We start from the raw sequence: 22,416 nt of genomic DNA on the forward strand, positions 1-22,416 counted from the left end.
GCATCTGTCTTCAATTGTCTTGTTGCCCACGTTTATTTAGTAACTCTCTTGTTTGTGGAGTGGGAATCTTTGCGCTGTTTGGTGTAGTTGTGTTCGTCAACCATAAAGTGATAAACTTGATAACGTTTATTCATAAGAGGGGTCTCTGGCCCATTTTCTCAAAATAGTGAAAACCATAAGAATTTTTAATTAAATTTTTTAACTTCATTAGCCAACCCTCATGGTGTAACAAATTTGGGAAAAATAAAAGGTTACTTACAGTAAAGCAGAATCCATGGAAGGAAGCAATGACGCAAAGCTTGATGTGAGTCGCTGACAGTTTTCATTTAATTACATTGACATGCTCGAACTATTTGTACTTTAATACGTACAAATCTGATTTCAAAGGTATAATTTGTGTAATCCGCGGTCCGACGCTTTTTTGCATGTTTATTGATAGGTCTTCGATGATTTTGGAGATTCAGATTCCCTTCAAGGAGAAATAACTGTAAATACCCATGGATCAAGAAAGAATGATCAAAGTGATATTGAGTTTAATACTTTGGATGAACCCATCAAGGACACAGTGGTTTGTATCTTTATATTAATGGGCACACCCATTTAACTATCTTTGTGTATGTGTCAGTTGTCAGCTGTTGTCGAATTTATACTTCAATAATTACGGAAAATTTAGTCTATTAGTTTTCTGATTTAAAGTTTCCACTATACATAAGATTGGAATTAGTGCTTATATATTTCTCTCTCTACTGAAGCTCAGGGATTTGAAAGCTGTCGGGACGAAATTTTACCATGTTTTGTATCCCAAAGAAAAAAAGTCTCTTCTCAAAGAATGTGAGTACCAACTCTTTAATTTATCCATTTTTGTATATATTAAGGACTCATTTAAAACTTCAGCATAGGCTCTAATTAGCTTTGGATGGCAGTCAGTTCCTCCTTATGAGAAGAGGTTGTGGAGCCCAAATTAGTGGCGTTGAATGAATATATTTGTTTCATCCGTTACGATATGGTCATTTGTGGCAACCTGGTGGGTGGAGCGATTGAATGCGTATCGAAGGGTCCCAGGTCCAAATCCTGAGTGAAGCCAGAAGGCTTTAAAGAGAAGTGCGAGGTGGCCCTGCTCCCCCCTCCTTCTCTGAATGTGTAGAAATCATACGCCTGTGGCTTAGTTAATGGTGAGCTCTACCCGCGCCTATCTAAACTAGCATTCAGATTGAATCACCAAGTGAAAGTTGATGAGATAATAATTTTCTTGCCTTAAGCTGAACTAAATAGTCGTATGCCTGAATATATTCGTTACTATTATATTATTTTGTTTTTATAGTTATTACATTTTGTATTTGTTCAACTTTACTCTGTTTTGAATTGCTCTGTTATCAGGTTAAAAGTGGTTGAAATAACCCTTATTCTTGTCTTAATCATAATTTCCAGAATTGTCATAGTCCAAGCAATAAACTTGATCCTGTTGAAGGAATTCTTCTCGGGTTTTCCACCGGTTGAGGCTTTCCATGGCCGACGTTTCGAGGCTCGACTTGATCCTGTTTATTCTACCTGTGGTTGTTTATGTAGGACTTAGGTTCTTGCCATTGACTGAATACTCTCATTAGTATCCCTCCTTATGTTGTTATGGCTGTCACATTAGGCATCATTGTTTTGAAAATCTTGCTCCAAACTCATTGCATTAGTGTAGAAGAATGGTGAATATTGTGAAGTGATAACAATTTCATATCACACACAAAGAAACCTCACCAGCAGTCTTAGGAATACACAATTGGGATCACCTATTGGACACTGACTAAGCACTTTACCTTGGGAGTGTACTGAATTTATGTACTTGAGTCCAGGTATTTTGGTACCAAGATAAGTACTTGTGTACTCAAACAAGTACTAAAGTACACTTCTATACTTCTTCTTCAGGATACTTGACTGCTCGGACAAATATATGAATACCGAGATGAGTAGACAAATTCCTACCAACCTGACATTTTGCATGAATAGAGGTAGACAATTCCTTTAATTGAGATGGCATATTCAAAAGTATTATCTACCTTTATATTATGTATTGCTAATCTGACCAGTTTCAATGCATTTGTGGCCTTTTCTGAGTAAATCTCTTATCTTCAACGTATTCCTTCCATGATAAACTTTGAACGTATTGTGGGGAACACACAAAAGAAATATTTGTGGAAGAGCCCTGAAGAAGCTAGGATTCATCAAGCATGTTGATTTGAAAGAATTGGAAGATTTTCATATGAAAAAGTAAAAGAGATGTGCTATTTCGCACTCGTCTAGCCATGCCTTGAATATACAGCAAGCGTTTGGGATATGGTGGAGAAAGACATCCATGAATGTAATAAAATACGTAGGAAAACTGTGTGATTTGTCAAAACTGCTATGGGTATGCAAAATGCCTTACATAGATGTGAAGTGAATTAGGATGGCAGCCACTAGTGACTTGGAAGCTACATACTAGGCTTAGGCTGCTTGAGCAATTAAGAATATCTTTCAGAGAGACACAGGGAACATCCCATTAGAAACCTACGATATTTCCTGGTCTGACTGAAGCGATAAATTAAGGCGGATATTTTGCAAACGTTTAGGTATAGGAATTTGTGTTTCCTGAACTAAAATGAATGCTAGTCAGAACTTCGTACATACATTTCCATTCTATACTTTAATGACTGGTGTCCTGACACTCCGTGCCACATGCCTATTTAGGCATGGGCATGGGCATTTTGGCCAGTTGGGTAGTAGGTAGATGTTGAATTCTCATCACTACCCATTGAACTTTCTCAGCCTCCCTAACCTCTCATGAAGTACCATGTTGGTGATAGGAAAATGATTTTTGATTGAAATGAAAAGATCTATTTTTCAACAAACATCGAAATTTGAGCCAGAGGATTGATTAATCGAAAAAATCAGCCATTCTTTAAGAAAAAAATCTGTACAAAACATGTGTAATATTCATTCTAAAAAACACTCATAATACACAATTTATAAGTTTAATGTATCTACTTTGAATTGATGCTTTAATTAATAGCTGTAAAAATTTACAAATGCTCGCACATTAAAGTTTTGGCATCATTGCTTGGATCCATTCGGCTTCGCTAAATATTTTATGATAGATCAACTGAATGACATGCTTCATTGATGATTGAGGGCCTGTCCAATTTTACCATCCTTTGGGAAAAGTCTTTCATATGGGATGGATAATGTTATCTTAGGCCAGTGGTGATGGTGCAGAGAACAAGCAAAATGGTCAATATAGAAGTTTTGAGTTATTGGGGCAAATATTTTTCCAAAAAACATTTTCTGCTTTCTGTGTCCATTATTAAGAGTTTCTGCTACTCAGAGGCTTTATTTCCAAAGGTTCCATGTTCTGCTGCCATGACCAAAAAAATGTTCGTTAATGGGAAGTGTCCATTAAGAGAGGTTTGACAGTATTCCTTGTTTTTCATTACCACCAAGTTCTCATATAAGCCACTTAGCGGCATTTTTAAATGCAAATGGGTGAGAGTTAATGACCTCTATGGCATAATTTAACACTTGTATTTCAATGCATTTTTTAAGACTCTTGAAAAACTGTTTCTTTTTTATCATTGGTTGACAAAAAATGCCACTTGTGCATACTTTAAGGTTTAAATGTATTAGCTGCCATGTTCACGTACAGTATATTTTCTCTTAATTAACTATGTATTCCTTGCAGTCCACCTGGTTGACTGATGCTTTTTGACTTTAAATAATGCTGCTCATTCAAATACTTGAGTTTAACCTTGCAAATGGGTCGGAGGACTTGATTGTAATGAAATATCTTACAGTGAAAACTATTGTGTGTGAATAATTCTTGATACAGCAAATTAAAACTCAATACATCAAGGTCATGGTTTCATACGTTACCTTGAATAATGTGAAGTAATGCAAGTCAATAGCTTATTGGGAAGAGTGTAGTGGAAAACTGATGGTGTGAAATCTCTATTTCTGGAATGTGGAATTATGTAACTGCTTGAGATGCTTTTTTAGGATTTCATGACACATACTCATATTTTTGCCTAATTATTTCATCATTGTGTAAACAAGTTTATTTTTATTACTCATTAGGCATTTTTCATTTTTCAGGGGACCTTTGGGGACCTCTCATTCTGTGTACATTCATGGCCATGTAAGTATATTTCCTATGCTGATAAGGAAATCTGTCAGTACTCTTTTCATAATGCTTTGAAAATAGTGCTACCAATTTTATCTTAACATTAGCATTTTTTATTTACTACAAATTACAGGATTCTTCAAGGGTCAACTGCCACAGCAGAAAGCTCTAATGATGGTGGGCCTGAATTTGCAGAGGTGTTTGTTATTGTATGGGTGGGATCTGTTACTGTCACAGTCAATTCAAAGTTACTGGGTGGCAACATGTAAGTTTAAACTCTCTCATTTTTTTGCTAATTTTTGTCCCATTGAATTCTTTTCTTCACATGATTGGAAATAAGGGAATCAAACTTGACTGTGAAAGAGAATAAATATATTGATGGTTGGATGACAAAGAACTGATGAGCTGGCAATTATTTCTTGTCAAGTAAATGGTTATGGATAGTAGTCAGAGTCCTTCTGCACATACTCTGAATATTTTTGTGTGTTAATGGTAGTGGACTATCCATTTTTTATTGATGTCTTTCCCTAATTTTCTTTCAGATCCTTTTTCCAAAGTGTGTGTGTATTAGGATATTGCCTTTTGCCAACTGCTATCGCTCTGGTGATTTGTAAGATCATACTGCTTGCTAAACAAACAACCCTCCTATTTGCCATTAGGCTCATTGTCACCACACTAGGATTTGGTTGGGCGACTTACGGTGAGTTTTTCTCTTTATTGTTTCTATTTTTTATATTGGTTTGGTTATTACTTCATTAATACTCCGTCTATGTTGGTTGTGTGGAAGAATTTAACAGCAATTTTTAACTATTTCAGCATCCATCAAGTTTTTGGGAGATAGTCAGCCACCAAAACGAAAAGCCCTAGCAGTGTATCCTATTTTTCTATTTTACTTAGTGGTTTCATGGCTGATAATATCTCATTCCCATTCATGATAACTGCCAGAAGAATGTGTTGAACATGGACGGTTGAGTGTCTATTTCACCAAGTTTTAATTGGTTCTCAGACCAGAGAAGCTTCTTCGTAATTTATCCAGTTATGGCACTTTTTTGTTTCATTTGCACATAATTTACGACCATCCACAAGTGTGTTAGCCAAAAGTTTTTTATTGACTGGTATTCATTGTGTAACTATTGGAGGCAGTGTAAGTACATTATCCTCATGGATACATTGCTTATTAATGAGTTCATCATTCCATTATTCTCTAGCTAATGTAGTTACTGTCCACAAAATATACCAACCTGCTTTTACTAAGTGGTAGTCTGTTCGAGGATCAAAAAATTCATCTGCTTTGATGTTTAAAAAATGTTATATTAGTGTGCTCTTATGCTGCTTAATTTATTTTTATGACATGCATACAATTTGCCACTTATATTTTTTATGTAATTTTTTGTCCTTTTCTTAAATGAGACAATTATGGTCAATCTCAATCATTCTGAATATATAGCCTCTAATTGACTTCCATAAAAATTTAAATTGATAAAAGTAAACATTTAAGGGCCACATAGTCTGGTACAAAGATGCTTTTGCATGAATGGTCCTATTTCAGTTTGTGTTGGAATAATTTTCTTTAAATGCAAGCCTGTTCTGTGTCTGTGATTCATAATACAAACAAACATCTGTATGTTGAAAATAATCAGCTAAGGTAAAATGTAAAATGAAGATTTATTCAATATGTTGATTTCCAATTAGGCTTACCTTTGAAATCCATTTCTTCCACAATAAAATAAGTGTCTATAATTGGAGGAGAATTTTTCTGAAAGAGTAATTGAAATTGTGCAAATAAATTATTAACATTAGTGGGATTTGAAGAATTTTGGCATTCAAACTTTTTTTACGTGTACAGATTACCATTTTTATGTTTATAAAGATCTCTGAAAAAGTTACTAATTTATGTGAAGAGTTGCAATTGTATTTAAACTTCTTGACATGTATTGATAAAAAATAAATCTCATATAAAAATTTAGTCATTCTTATCTATATATGTCGCACATGCATAACTTATTCATAAGAATTACAAAATACCAGGGTGCAAACAAGGTAATTTTGACCACTGTATGATGCTCATTCTCCACGCATGTTGAGTAATGGTGCTATGGATTGTGCTCTATTGAAATAAATTCAAATGTTTTTGGGCTCTTGTATACTACCCATTCAAATCTACATATTCTTTTTTAATTCCATAAATATAAATAGGTATATGTAATTTCTCTTCAATTTTTCCAAGTAACTTCTTTCACAATTATTCCTGTTCATTATCCTATCTCTAGTTACTTTCAGGTGGCATTTCTATAATTTTCTTCCTGCTCCCTTTAAGTCTTTGTATCTCCAGTTAAAAGTCATTTTTGATGATAGGTAACTGTAGCTTGTCGATTATATTAATCTAATGGGGATAGGGGGACAAGATCAATGTGAGGTAAAGTTAATTATTTTTATTGTGTGAAAGAATTGATTTGATTGTGTGAAAGAAAGAGAGAGAAAAAATTATCAAGTTTGATATTACTATACTTAATAGATTAATGGGAAATACTATGATGGCTCATAGGAATGGGAGGTTGACAGCTTCATTGCTTAAAATTTTCCTTTCATCTGTCTCAGATGGTCATCCATATTTGGCATCCACATTGAATTAGGTTAAAAACCTGACAGGGAAGATCGTCTTCAGATGTAGCCCAATTCCTTATTTAGAGCTATTTGGATGGCACTTCAAGTACAGACTCACATCTGAATAATAAGATATTATGAGACATGATTCTCGTGGCACATTTCTTGACAGGCAGGAACAGGGTGAACCAGATGCCATAATTCCTTCCGCCCATCCTTTACTTAATAATGCCAATGACGTCGTTTGCTTCCTAATACCAAACCATACTTTTGAACGAGAAATGTATAGAATTATCCATATGTAATGAAGTCTTTCTGGGGATGACATTCACAGGAAAATGTAACATCTCCATTATCCATATCAGCACTCTTAAGGTCAGAAGTAGCAAAACTAGTTTGGTCCTATGTACGCCCAACGCCAGTAGCTGTTTTTAGTCAACCTGATAGTGGCTGCCAATGTAACCTTATGTGAAAATGACAACACTTGCCAATGCTGGTGGCCAGATTTGGCCCAACATTGGCTGCTGGCTTACCTACAATGATAATTACTATCAGACAATAACACAATCATTTCCCTCTTTTTATCTCATTTTGCATTGAGAAATGCATATTCTCAATTTGGCAGATAAAGATTAGCCATAAGGGTTATTCTCCAGTAAGTTATGCTGAATCTAACTCTTAAGACTAGAAATGAAAACATTTTTTTGCGTGAGAATGGGAATATAAAACAACTTTCCTAAAGGGTACATCAAAGAATATGTTCATAGCACTGAATGGTGAAACTACCCACTTTACAAGATGTATATGTACTGTATTTGATGAGCAGATGATAAACTAATTCAATTTTGATAACCTTTTCTTTCAGGCTTCATAGAAACTGGATTAGTTTCTACTAGTTCAATCTATGACTGGTCTTGGGAATGCTTTTGGTATTCTACAGACACTTTTGATAGTCTGAAAACATTAATATTAAATAATACATAATTCTACTATGATAATTCTGAACAGTATAGATTAAGGAGACAAAAGGGTTTCTAAAATAGAGTCTGTTATTAATTTCTGCCAATCATCACCAATGCCATCATTCAATGCCGGCTGCTGAAGATGGTCCAATATTGTGAATGCAAATGTAGGTGGAAAAAGAGCTATGATTGGGCCAATACTGGCTGAGCACTGGTAATACCTGCCGCTTTTGCCAGTATTCAAGCTATGCCCTGATCAAGGCTCAGATTCAGTGCTACCTGGGGTACTGTATGTAACTAATAAAAAAAAACAAATTAAGCAATATTTGGTTTATTAGAGGGAAAAACTGGATATGTATTCAGGTAAACCAAACAATCCAGAATAAATGCTTTATATATCAACCTGACACAGGCTAATTGAACAGCATACAATTTAAAGCTCTCCATTCACATTTACATATCTCAGTTAACATTCTGAGTACAATAGATAATGACATTTAAAATAATATAATTAATAAATGCAATGCAGTTTCATTTACAGTACATATATATTTGCAGCATGATATTCTCGAAAATTTCTCAGTATTTCTAAAACTTGTTCAAGGGCTGTCTCTCACTGAAAGATTTCACCATATTTTTTCTTACCACTGTGAAAGATTTCAAGTGAAACATCTTAACATATCGACTAAGATCTGAAGTTACAATGAAAATTTAGAAAGTACATTTAATCTTTTACATTATAACATGATTAGCTTATTTCATAATTAACTTCAGAATAATGAATTCACAGGCATGATACAGAAAAATTAGGTACCCATATTTTTCATAGGAGAACTATACATTTACACCACAAATTCACAGTATGAGAATAATGAATGGTTTTAGAACTGCAAAATTAAATATATATATTTTCTTAGACCACAATAATTTCAAAAACAAAATTAACTTATGTGTCAAACAACACTCCTTCCCACCGACCAATTATCTACCATTTAGAGGCAGGGTTATACAAAACCCAACTGTATTGTCACTTCCATTACGCAAAAGTTGCATAAAATATGTAGATATATTTGAAAAATCAGATAAAAATATCTATAATTGTACAAGGCTTAATTATGATTCAAAGGCTGTTGTATATTAAAAAATAAGTACCCAAGAATGGAGCTATAAAAACAGCAATTAAATAAACAACAATACTTTTTTGTATCACAATGCACAGTCATCCCTGAAAGGGATATTTGTGCAATTTGACATTTGCATGCATCATGAATGCACTCACTTTGGCATAAAGACATGATTAAAACTATGGCAACTTCCATTTAAAATAGTTCTTCACAAAAGGAAATATTCAATAAATGTACATAGCTAATATTAGTTGCAAACTTAATTACAGTCACAATTGTATTGTCATCAAATGTGCATTTTAAAGCAAGTACAAGATAAGTTGGCAGAACATTTGTTGTGCTTTGAATTAGGCTTTTTTAACATTAAATATATGTACTTCTTACAAGACAAGTCAACAGCATAACAATTTTCAAAAGCAATTATCATTCCAGAAACAGATAATCACATAAGGAATGGTTAAGTTTCCATATGTACAATAGTGAATAGAAGGTGCGCTAAGTACTTTTCTTGAAGATAGTTTCGGCAAAAATACAAATTTGAGAAACACCCAAGAAACAAATACATTACAACAGCAGGTAATAGATAGTATGAATGATATTTAAATATAAGATGAAACTTTATCTTTGATGGATAATAAACTATCAATGAATTAACTGCTGGGAACAACAATAATTACCCAATCAGCTACATTACCTACAAATGCAGCACGTAATACCCATCACAAAATAAGTTTCAACTTATTTTTAGCTTTTTCTGAGCCAAACAATTACAACAACACTCTACTACACCTTTGTATAAAATTTTTAAGAGAGTAAAACTTTGCAAACACAACATATCTCCACTTTTCTTTGTTGGATTAAGCTATGTGGGAAAGGCTCTCAAGATGACTACATAAATAGTTAATCCTGGAGGATATCCTAAACCTGTATTTCATGAGACAGGAATTAAATAAAGGTAACGACACGGGGACAATATTTCTGTCCCCATCAATGAACTACACATGATAAAAGTGGCAAATAGGAACCTATCATCACATTCATAACTACAGTCTGACAACACGAATGTGCACAATGTAAATGCAACACGATTTACACTGCACTTGCATTACAAACGAAATTCCTCTAAAATAAATAGCAAACTTTTGAAAACAAAAGTATAAATAAATCCATGCTGAATATAAGATGTTGCTCTAGCATGTACTTACAATATCCCATTTCATGATGGAATCATGCCTCATCATGGCAAAAATAAAATCAAAACATGGAAGAAGTTCTATATATCACAGGTAATTAGAAGAACACACACATTTCAGATCAAAATATATTCTTCATTTCTCTGGGGCTACTATATTCATAATACTGGCGTATGTTCCAAATCCAAAACCTAGAAGTCCAAATATCATGATAAAAATATCTTTCCACAGTACCCAATTATATTTACCCAAACCTTTATCCCAGAATGTGATTATTTCGATGAATGGAGGAAATATCAAGGCCAACGTCGAACTGCTTACGGCCCCGACCAAAGAAATCACAGCTCCTAAATTGGGAATGGCAGCTGCAAGTCCAACTAAAAGAAAAAAAATCCAATGAAATCGATGGCATTCAATGTACATATTACATGTAATACATTAACAATAGGATGATTACACAATAAGGAATTGCACTTGGTTAACCTGAGGCTTTTGGCAACTATATACTATATGGTTAAAAAACTATAATTAGAAGAAAGACATTGTTAAAAAAACAAGTCCACAGGAACAATTTCACAAACTTATACAAAGGCTTTTTAAAAAAATGTTCAGAGAACAACTGCCACTTCTTTTAAAGTGCAACTACTACATATAAAAAAATAAGACAAAAATTATTTTGAATCAGACCTCATAGAAATTACCTGGTTCATAAGTTGACTTTAAGTACACTAAAAAAGTCTACACATTGGATACAAAATGTGGCTTCTGAAAACACACTGAATGCATGGCATGAGTTCACCCCTAGAACATTCGCAGCAGCCGAAGGCAGATTTAGGGATGGGGGGCATGTGCTCCCCCCACCCTCCCAAACACTTAAAAAATAGACAAGATTTTTAATACGGTCCCGTTATTGCTACGTTCATTTTGTTTTGTGATATCAGTGATAGAGTTAAATGTAGAGGGTATTTCAAAAGCTTTTCTTTTGCATGTAAATTCAGTATTGCATGTATCAAAAGTTATATCCCAAGTAAAATAAAAGAAGAAGGTAGCGAACCAAGATGATATGATGCGCAAGGCAACAGAGAGTGCATGCAATGCAAGTATGAAAATAATGTAGATTGAATTCTGAAGATGATAGGAGGTTGGCATCCAATTTCAGCTAATTCCTTAATAAACCCAGTAAACACGAATAGCTGCAGCAGCGCTGCACAGGGGTTTCACAGCTGCAAGTTCGTTTCCGTTTCAATGAAGCGCGGTAACAGCGCTTGTGCAGCGCTCTTTCGCAGCGCGCTGGCGAAACATGCAATTGCAGCGCATCAACAGCGCATGCGCAAAGCATGCCTGCAGCACGCTGCTGGAACGCTGCTAATGCGAGTTTGTGCAACAATGCAACAATCCTCCGCTACGTGATTGTTTACCAGGGTGCTTGGGAAGTTTACTGAGTCTATGGCGGCCAACGTTGTGGAACTGTTGATCGTCCTTGGGGATTCTTATTAGGTAAGAATTTATCATCTTCTTTTAAAATGTATAATTTTAGTTAATTTAAATTCAATTCTCCTTGAAATTAGGTAGAATTGGCATTCTAGCATGGTGAATATAAACACATTTTAAGACTTTGTGTTTTTGGTGATGGTTTTCCGGGTTTTTATTACTTTGTGTTTTTGTTTACATACGTGGTCGTAGTTATGTTCGCAACCATTGGATATAAGCTTTTAAATATTGATTATATAGGTTTCCATTAATAATGAAATAGGAAATGTGTAACGCATGTCACAGGAAAAGTTCGCAGCTCAAAATTTTTTAGTTAGCCAACCTTTTTAGCAAAATATTAAAAAGATTGTCTAACGAGATGGGCTGACGCGATGATATATTATGCAGTGCACGAGTTAAAATTAATGGACATTTCTCATGGCAGGAAAACAACTAGACCCGCAAGCACCTGGTGGGAAAGAAAGAGAGACTAAGCGGCCGGCAACAGCAGAAGAGTTGTATGGTAATATTTTTATCATGTATTTATTTATATAAGTACTGACATAAAGGTCACTTTGTAAACTAACCTTTCCACATTTAAAATTTTAGGGTTCATGCAAGCTCAGGAGAAGATATGGGAAAAGAGATACAGGAGATTAGATGGGAAGGTGAGCATGGCTTTAAGCATGCTCACAGAATTAAAGAAAGAGCTAAAGTCCAAGCCTGTAGTGAATGAAGAGAGCATTTCCGTCAACCGGAAATTCCCTCTTAAAACTTTGGATGATGTAGAGGAGCTTGAGAGGGAACTGTCAGAGGATGTATTTCTCCACAATAATTTGGTAAGGCCTCAATCATTTGTGTTTAATTCTTTTATGATAATTTCAACCAGAATTCCATTGATTACATAATATTTTTCTTTACAGGTTACTCAACTTGCTCGCATTTGTGGTGATGAGGAGCAACCCTCAGTATACAAAATTTTATATTTCGTATTCACTGACGAAGCAGCGAAGCACTTCTGCCTCACCGGAAAGTCTGGAGTTGAGGGGATGAAGAAGAAAAAGTTTATGGGAACGAAAATATGCAGTGTCATTATGGGTGAGTGTCTTCGTGTATTATGTCTATCATTAAGCAGTACTCTAATGTATACTTAAAACAGAGTAATCATTAATAAAATCATTTATTGCAAACCTGTGTTTTCAATTAATTCTTGCTGCCCCTCACATACTTAAGTAGTACTTGAAGATTGCAATTATCGGCGCAAAAATGGTAGAATGCTGAACGTAAAGCATTTGTATAAATTCTGCCGAAGCTCGACAGTCGTGTCAGATATCGTTCAACTCATTGTTTATTTGACTACAATAATGGATCATTAGTACAACGATATCTGAAACGACCCTGTGGAGCTTCGGCAGAATTTCATACAAATGCCTAAAGTTCAGCGTTCTACCTTTTTTTGCGGCGATAGTAGTGGCACATTAGGAATGTATTTTCAGCGATTCGGACATGTGTTTGAAGCGATCGTGGCACATTAGCGCAGCGCTCCTGGCATGCTTCTGCAGCAGCTTATGACATGCTTGTGCAGCACTTATGACATGCTTGTGCAGCGCTTATGACATGCTTGTGCAGCGCTTATGACATGCAAAAAAGGGAAGTTTGGGAGTGCTAGACGCGCTGCAGCAGCGCCTTCGCCGCAGCTGCAGCGCTGCCGCGAAGCGCATCCGATGCGCATCTGCAGCATTTCGTGTTTACTGGGAATGAACTATCATGATGGGAACTGAAATGCAATAACTTCACCATGGTACTTCCATGTAACTTCATAGTCACCTACCCTAGGCAACATCTGCACAGCTAATATAGACCACAAGATTTGATAGGTATCAACTTTGAATGATAATCAATTGATCATGGAAACAATAATTACTGATTTTGACTGGCCTGATCCCCTGTACTCTAGCCCAATATTCTTATGCCTGTACATATCTCCTTTTATCATCAAAATAGTACACACTGGCATGCCTTGTATGTGCCTCATCGACACACCACCAGTTCTGTGTATACTGATTAGGAGTGACGAGGTAGTACTATACCATTTTCATTTATCAAATCATGAAGCGAGTATGTACATGGGAACCTGTGCCAACTGGGTAGGAACCACTTTTAGTATATTACAGTTGCTTGATACTCTACTTACATGTTATTATGACTAAAACAACTCTTAATGTGTATTCTCCAACTTTTTGAGCTTGTTCAGTTTGAAGCCTGGGTTTGATGAATGGCCAAAGTATTCCAACAGGAACATAAAACTGAAGCCCATATGACAGAAATATAGCCAAGGCCATCATTACTCTAACAGACTGGGCCAAACTGAAAATACAAAACAGATGTCAATATACTACAGTTAAAATTAATGTTCACAATAATTATTCCAGAGATTACTTGATGGTTCAATGATTTCAATACATGTACATAATATGTTAGGATTAAAGTGGAAAGTATGTAAGAAAATTGTTGGCTTGCCTGCCACAGAAGAAAAAACATTTTAGAGCAAAAATGCCGCATTATGAAAACTTTAACATATTATTTTTACAAAAAAGATGACAGTTTGAATTTGAAATTCAATAGAATCTCATAGGTTCAATTTTCAATGTTGTCGGTAAAGGATGCTAGCTTCACAGCTATATCTAATGTAACGTTATTCTCACCCCGTTCAAGAAGGAGTGTAGTAGTCAAGGAAGAAAATCCTATAAATACAAAATAAACTTACATTTCACCTGGGGGCAAATTTAGTGTGATACTGCCAAGTTTAACAAGGTCTCCATACTTCAAGTAACCAAAGAAACCAACAGATGTGTAAAGTGCAGCAACAATAACCATGCCAGTATTGAGCACCCCATTCCAGCCTCCAAAATCTTGAGGAGTCTTCATGTTATTTTCAAGAGGCAAAACCTGGGGAAAAATTTTGAATTGAGACATTTTCAAAACTTATTCCACTCTTTACAAGTAATTTCAGAACACAGTCTCACTGCACTTACGCTGTGAGTAAGCTCAACACATAAACAGAGGAGCAATAACGATACCTCCTCTGCATAAACGCTCAACAATCGCCCACCGAATCAAATCCGCTCATCTAGATAGCCCTTACAGTACTGGATGGGCGGATTTGATTCAGTGGGCGATTGTTCAGCATTTATGCAGTGGAGGTATCGATAATAACACATCTGAGGCCTGTTCAAGTGTTCTTTGGGCAGACAGCCCTTCAGAAATTTCCCCACTCCCTCCTATTCTCTCCCTCTCCTACCCTCCCCTAACTATCATCTCACTAAAGCATATGTTCCTCCTCACAGGTAGCTCATGTGTTCAACTGAGCAAAAGCTTTAACAGCAGTAAGACCACGCAAAGGGTGCACCTAGGAACTGAATTACACACATGAGAACATTGTATGTATTACTGGGCGTCTCCTGAATCATCTTCACTATTCAAGTGACCCAGGCAAGCAAGTTTGAACCACTTATGCATCTGTTTTATATCAATTTTCTAGGTTTCTGTTAAATAAATAAAACTTAATTGGTTCTGTAGAGCTACAAAAAGACATGAGGCAAGTCAATTTTGTAATCAAAAGGTTGGGTAAATATACGTACATGCAGAAACTACATGGTGCATTACATATATGTACTAGTGAATACAAAAAAATGATATCACATTTTTCCAGTGTTACTATGTATTATCACATTAACAATATATTTATATACAATGTACCATGACATCACATAAATATAAAATGAAAGAGTACAGTAACAATTTTGACAATCATTTTAAGTATTGTGATACTTAACAGTTTGGGTTGCCAGTTAGGTATGTTTTTACTTAAATTCCGAAAATACCTTATTTTTCTATTTATTTGAGGTGGTTGGGCAACTTGTTGTATATTTGTGTGATGGTACAGTAGAAGTTGTTGTTTGTGAGAGCTAATTCTTTGCTAATACAGTGGATCTCTTTGTGCTGCCATGTGTATTGATTGTGTTCTTGGTTATTCAGATGGAATAGATATTGATTTCTTCTGGCAAATACATCTGCCAGGAAGATTAGGATGCAGGGTGGGTATTAAAAAAAAAATAGTTAGCAGGAGGTTTGCTGTGAGATTCCTGCTTTTAGACTGATAGCTCTTTTCTGATGCTTGAAAATCTGTGTACACCCATGTCTCGTATAGCGCAATTTCGATTAGCGCAATTTCGATATAGCGCAAATTCGTTCCTCGGGGAAACATTGCAACGCAGTGTAGCCTAATCAAAAATCTTAAACGCTCTCGTGATAAAACGTGAACTTGCGCTAAGTACACACGAAATTTCTATCAATTTACGTATATTAATATTATTTCTTGCCTCAAATCTTCTTTTTTGTTTATATATTAATCGAAATTCATTGATGCGCAATTGCCAAAAGTATTACTCGTCATTGGGTCTAGATAGCCGGCCTTCCGAAGATTTATCTCGTCTCCTTAACAGAATGATAATAAATAATTTAGATCGTTAATTAAGCGTGGGGCTAGTTGAAATGAGTTTTTTTTCAGTAATACGGTTTGAGACGTATTTTTGCCGTCGTAGGTTACCGGGCGATTGACTTCCAGGTAGAGAGTCTACGCTAAAGCCTTCAAGGTCATCGGTATTCACGGGGGAGAAACGGAGCGGTGGCCGAGTTGCGCATGAATAGCATCAACACATAAAAGGGTCCGCTATAGAGTCTTAAACACAATGGCTTCGTTCCCTCCCCGCAGTCATAGCCCTTCTGCGTCTCAGGAATACAGTTCAGCAGAAGAAGGTGATTTAGATAGAACCATACAGAGTAAAAACCAAGAGAATATGGCAAAAAATAGGAATGCGTGTAGAAAAATCAAGAATTTATCAAGAAAAACCATTAACCTAGAAGAGGACTTGAGAGAGGTCAATTGCTTTGAAAATGGAGAGCGTCAAAGCGATATTGCGCGGAAGTTTAAACTCACGATGCCTTATTCTGAATAAAGACGAAGCTAAAATATCAGTGACCTCAGCCGCACCAACTTCAACCGAGCGGTCTACACATACGGAAAGTTCATGGTGAATCAGTACAAAAAGACGAGAGTGGTAATCGCTCCGAGACATTAAGTGAAAGCTCCGGTTGGTTCCAGAATTTAAACGGCAAGCAGGTATTTTCAGTGCGGCGATATCAGGTGAATCTGCAAGTGTTGATAGCGCAGCCACCACAACATTTTCTGATGAACTCCAAGCTGTTATTGAAAGTGGCTCCTTTCCCCCTCAACTAGTTTTTAGTGTTGATGAGACGATATTCTTTAGGAAAAGAATGCATTCTCGTTCATTCATTTTCAGGGAAGGAAAACCTGGGTCAGGTTTCAAGGCATTTAAAGACTGTTTCACGTAGCTGCTAATGACTCGGAGGACTTCAAATTAAAATGATTTATCATTCATAAACTCCGCTAGCTATGAAATGGCATTTAAAGTAGCATTTTCCTGTCATTTCGATGAGCGACAAAAGGGCCTGGGTGACACAATAGTTGTTTTTAGACTAGTTTGAAAAATCATCAACTGCCGGCAACGCATTACGATCCCCTGAGATAGCAGATGTTAGCCCACCCGCACGACAGGATGGAATTTCGAAAGCACGTAAGAATTTTTTTTAACGTGAATAAAAGTCTTTGAATGCGTGAATACTATCTTTAAAGATGTTTAAAATATAAATATTTATAGAAATAATGTTTTCTAAGGCTTTTTATGGGAATATAGATGTTTTAGAGGAAATTCAATACCCAAGACCTATGCTACCAGGAACGCATCCCTATCTTCCCTATGTTAAAACGCTCTCGTATAACGCAAATTCGTATAGCGCAAAGACCCCAAGGAACGCATCCCTTGCGCTATACGAGACATGGGTGTACTATGGTAAGATATGGCCCAAAAGGTGATACCATACCTGATTCTGGAGTAGATGTGGGCATACTACACTGACAGTAATGTATTGGTGGATACTTCCTGGTGGAGGTCTCATAATGCGTACAGGTGGAAGTGAAGTCTGTCAGATAGATAATCGATATGATTTGCCCAGTTTAATATATCAGAAAGATTGATTCCCAAGAACTAGGTCCTACAGCCGCTATTAAGCAATGGACTTTCCTTTGGTATGGATGAAAAATAATGATGTCTTATCTTCACTAAACCTGAGTTCATTTTCAGCTGCACCAATTATCATATCTTTTATTGCATGATTTGCACTTCTTTCTAACTGTTTGATTGACTCGGCAGTTATGACTTGGTCAGTGTCATCAGCATATAGTGTCTTCCCATCACCATGCCAAGGGTGTTTTGAACAATGCAACTACACCAACAATGAACAAAATTTTTCTAGTTATCTAAAGCGTATCTTCATTGTATTAATACATTTTTAATAGAGATGGGTTGAATAGCACATTTCTCCAACTCGAATATCGAATTCCAAAATTAAATCATTGCTCGAATATTCGAATACCTCGAATACTAGAATTGCGCAAAGCATATTAAACGAACATTTCTCCTTCTATATCACTTGATGAGTGTATAAATAAAAGGATACATAGTGGAACCTCGATCTATCGTTTTTCGAGGCGATGGACGAAAAAAATGATGAATGCGGAAATGTTCGACTAGGTTGCCTATGCAGCAGGAAACCAAAGATTTTGGTGAGTAATTGAGATTTCCTTTATAGGATTCAAACAGGAATTTAGCTGATTAATGGAACATTTTGATTTTATTGAAACAATTTGGTCGTATAGTTGATTCAACTAACATCTCTTTCAAATTTTCTGAGGGGACACACCACCTCGCAAAAAAATGATTGCATGCTGCCTTGGCATTTATACTGCTACGATGGATTTCTGTCTGATGTATACATTCTTATCTACCAAACGCCATTTCAGCGGCACGCCCATCTGATACTCGGCTTCATCCAACTTCTTATTTTTAACAGGTAGCTCGCTTTACCTCCACTCCAACTGTCAAGTGCTAGCGGACAATCTGAGGCATTTTGCAACATACTTCTCCACCGGATTTTCTTCAATTATTTTCAGGCCATCTTTGGAAGTTCTCACGAGATAGCAGATGAATTCGGATTGCTAGCAGGGAGAAACCAAATATCCTGAGAAAATATCCCTTCGTCTGTGACTGTGACAATAAAGATTTATAGCATAACTCATAAATTGTAACTTGATATATGTTTTCGGTTAAAAATACTGCACCAACTTCCGAGTAGCTCAACTGCGAGGATATCGAGTTTCGCCAGAATGCTAAATGTAAATCTCCGTCATTTTTTGACATTTATTTCCTTGCGTAAAATGCTTAAATGATGTCAGAAATTTGTCGCGTTTGGTCTTATTCGTTTTTAAATTATGCGCACATTACTAATATTTCAATCCAATAAGGTGTAATATCAATTGCCGAAAGTCATTCTTAGACAAATTTTGGGCTAATAGATGACTCATGCAGCAGTTGACCACCAGAAATGGGGAACTTCGAAGCAGGTAGGCAGAAAAGGTCAGTGGGGGAGAAAGAAGGAAGGGTAAAACAAGATTCTATTGTTCTCCTATAACTTGATATTTTCTTCTTAAGCTTTTGATTTATGGTCTTCGTAATACGAACCCTGCGTGAGCTGGGGCATTTTGTTTGATTTCGGAGAGGAGGAAAGCGTCGGAGGAGGTGCCGAGATCTGATGGATGGAGGGGGTAGCAGATTTTGGGAATTGTGCCACATAGTTACTATCCCACGCTACTGAGGTTCTCCTAGAGGGGGAAACCGGGAATTTTCGGATTTTATCACCCGATCATTTTCGGTTACCCACGTATAACTCTTTTCACCGCTCTAATCCGCGAATTTGATGTAGTTCGTCAACTTGCCTATAAGGGACTATGGACTTGCCGATAACGGAATGCATGCACTAAACGACTAGAGTTCTCTACATTTTTCTGAGTCAACTACCAACGACGTGCGTGCGACAGTGTATGGCGCGAAATTCAAAGTATTCAAGGTATTCGAGAGCATACCTTTAGCATAATTATTCGAGATCTCGAATATCTAATACTTCCTAGTATTCGAGGTATTCGAGTATTCGCGGATACTATTCGCAAATCTCTAATTTAAAATGAATATTGAATGGCTAAAATATATCTAGAATGTAACTTAGGGTTGAATTTTTTCTCTTAAATTATATCATATTCTGAGTAGCCAAGATTATTAAGTCTCCAATGGAGCCGAGTAGTTAGCTTACACATGGGACTAGTGGCGTAACTATGGGGAGGATCAGGAGATAGATCACCCTGAAGCCTCGGAAAAATAAAAAAATAAATATTCAAAACTATTGTCTAGTTTTGACATACAATAACTGCATCTAGCTAAAGTTAAATTTTAAGCACCTAAATGATGTAAAATGTATTTCCAGGCATGTTGTTTTTTATTTCCCTGGAATCTCTGTTGCCGGAGGGTGAGGGGTCACCACCCCAGGCCATCTCATCCCCCCCAAATAATATGCCTAGTTACGCCTCTGCAAGGGACTATTCCTGAATTCACACTTAATGAGCGATTGAGGGGATTATACTTCCCGGAAATTCAAGCTTAGGAACTAAAATGTACTGGAATCTGCATTCAGTTTTTTTACTCACCACTCCAATGCCTTCAAATGCATAGATAGCCGTTCCAAAATATAAAGGCAAGCGGCTCCAGGAAGCAAATGCATCAACAGAAGATGTACTTGGAAGATTTTGGAGCATATAATAGAATGTTATTCCAAGGCCAATCACGGTTAGAACTGATGCAAACAATGACACAGGCATTAGATATTTTAAATTCTTCACAAGGTTGAGAAGAATCATTGGAAGAAGTAAAGCAGTTAGGTAAAGTCTCATGTCCATCCTGAAAAAATAGTGCGCTACCACCTGCAATTGAAAAAAATACAGAAACTATTAAATAATATAATATGATAAGCTAGGAAATATTAATAAAAACATAATAACACAATTTTAAGTTAATACACAGTGGATTCGTAATATCTTTGCCTCTTTAAACTGATGAAAACTAATGATCTTATATCGATGGCCAGAGCCATGTACTTGCGACCAAGGATTTAATAACTTTATTTCATCATTTAATAAAAAAATTGCTGTAAATTGGGCCAGAGTACTCATAAAAGAAGCTCAATAATAGCTCAAGTGAAAAGTATTGATCAGAAATCAAAGCTATTTAATTGGCAAACAGATGAATCATGAGAGAAATGAAAAACTTAGGAACTGAAATGGCAACCAATTACATTTTACTTAGATTCATATGATGTTAATCCATATGCTGTGAAAATAATCATCCCAGTTCTCAAATGAGATTAAAAAATGAATTTTTATTATTTTTTTATGAGGGATCCAAAATTAAAAACCAAGATCAAAAAAGTCCTTGTACTCAAGAATTGGGAAAAACTTTAAAATTTTCAGAAAACACTGATTAGTTTTGGTCAACAAAAAGCCTACAAAAGGTTAAGTGTTAGGATGAGATGAATAAAAAAGACTCAATGGTGTAAAATGCCTCTGAAGATTGCATGAGGGAGAATTATTGAAAAATATTTTGATTTGGGTGAGATAAATCAAATTAAGCACTATTTAAAACAGTCTTTTCTAAAAATTGGTTTCAATAGAAAAAATACTCTGATAAATATCATAAGAGTATACAGGGTGTGTCCTGAAAGTAGTAGGACTGAGTCGAGAACAAAAAATGTATTTCTTATATAGGTACATCGCTTCAAAAATCTTCAAAGTAGCCCCCTTGGGCATCGACACAACGCTGCCAGCGAGTTTTCCACCCAGCATACGCTTCCTGGAAGGCTGACTCCGGGATGTCCTTTACAGCGTGCGTCACGGCCTTTTGGAGAGCTTCCACCGACCCGTGGTGACGCCCTTTCAGAGGGGTCTTGAGCTTGGGAAAGAGAAAGAAGTCCGGGGGGCAATATCCGGGCTTTAGGGTGGGTTTCCACGCCGTGTTTCGCCAGTTAGTCAACGACAATGAACGCGGTGTGGGCCGGCGCATTGTCATGATGAAGGATCCACGAAGCGGCGATGGCTGGTCAGACGCGGAAGATGCGTTTTCGCAGTCTTTCCAGTACTTGCACGTAAAAAGCTGCATTAACGGTTTGCCCTGGTGGCACAAACTCACTGTGGATGACACCTTTCGAATCGAAGAAGCACATGAGCATGGATTTTTGCTTCGATTTGGACATGCGAGCTTTTTTGGGTTTCGGCGATGTCGCTGTGTGCCATTCTGCACTTTGCCGCTTCGTTTCTGGGTCGTATTCAAATGTTGAGCGGTTGTTCTGCTCATGGCACTATCCCCGTAAGCTGCCTTGATGAGTTCATGGGTCTCCTTGCCGCTTTTCTCGAGTTTAACGCAGAATTTCACTGCGTAACGCTGCTCCACTAAACGTTCCATGACACACCGTGACGAGGTCACTTGACAGAGGTCTGGAAGAAATACGATTCACACTCCGCAAGAGCTCAGAGCCGACTGCCGCGTGTTCGCAGCGCTTTGTTAGAGTCCCTTCCACCACCTACAACCCAGAAAACTCCCGTCCGACCGTCCGCGTGTGTGGGAAAAAATCAGTCCTACTACTTTCAGGACACACCCTGTAAAAACAGCAGAGCATAATTTTTTGGATTTTCTTTGCAGTGCAAGTGTGCCAATCTAAAATTTTGAACACAAGACTTAGAATAAAAATTGGAAGATGTGCAGATAAAAGAGGAAATATTACTGGGGAATCATTAGCAGAAGGGAAAGAAAATATTACAAGCATTAAAAAACTCAGAAATTAAGAAAATATTACTCATTTTACTTTTAAAGGTGGTCAATTTAAGTAATCAACTTAATTGA

The 22,416-nt window shown here is 36.5% G+C and overlaps 2 protein-coding genes across 8 annotated transcripts in view; one reads left to right on the forward strand and one right to left on the reverse strand.

Moving 5' to 3' along the window:
* The first annotated feature begins 47 nt into the window (after window positions 1–47).
* Window positions 48–6,107, forward strand: LOC124157154 (protein YIPF6). The gene is made up of 7 exons (XM_046531657.1): window positions 48–304; window positions 440–568; window positions 753–831; window positions 4,114–4,156; window positions 4,275–4,406; window positions 4,684–4,841; window positions 4,958–6,107. Exons 1-7 carry the CDS (start codon window positions 275–277, stop codon window positions 5,074–5,076), a joined length of 690 nt encoding a protein of 229 aa, XP_046387613.1. The 5' UTR covers window positions 48–274; the 3' UTR covers window positions 5,077–6,107.
* Window positions 6,108–8,022: 1,915 nt separating this feature from the next.
* Window positions 8,023–22,416, reverse strand: part of LOC124157156 (proton-coupled amino acid transporter-like protein CG1139) — a 72,144-nt gene continuing 57,750 nt past the window's right edge. For all 7 annotated transcript variants that reach the window (XM_046531663.1, XM_046531662.1, XM_046531661.1 and 4 more), the window contains 4 exons: window positions 20,172–20,444; window positions 14,262–14,443; window positions 13,689–13,861; window positions 8,023–10,401 (listed from right to left, as the gene is read on the reverse strand). In XM_046531663.1, the coding sequence (XP_046387619.1) occupies window positions 10,160–10,401; window positions 13,689–13,861; window positions 14,262–14,443; window positions 20,172–20,444 (870 nt within the window). In that variant the 3' untranslated portion in view covers window positions 8,023–10,159. The remainder of the gene's footprint in view (window positions 10,402–13,688; window positions 13,862–14,261; window positions 14,444–20,171; window positions 20,445–22,416) is intronic.

This window comes from Ischnura elegans, chromosome 4, assembly GCF_921293095.1.
Source record: "Ischnura elegans chromosome 4, ioIscEleg1.1, whole genome shotgun sequence".
NCBI lineage: Eukaryota > Metazoa > Arthropoda > Insecta > Odonata > Coenagrionidae > Ischnura > Ischnura elegans.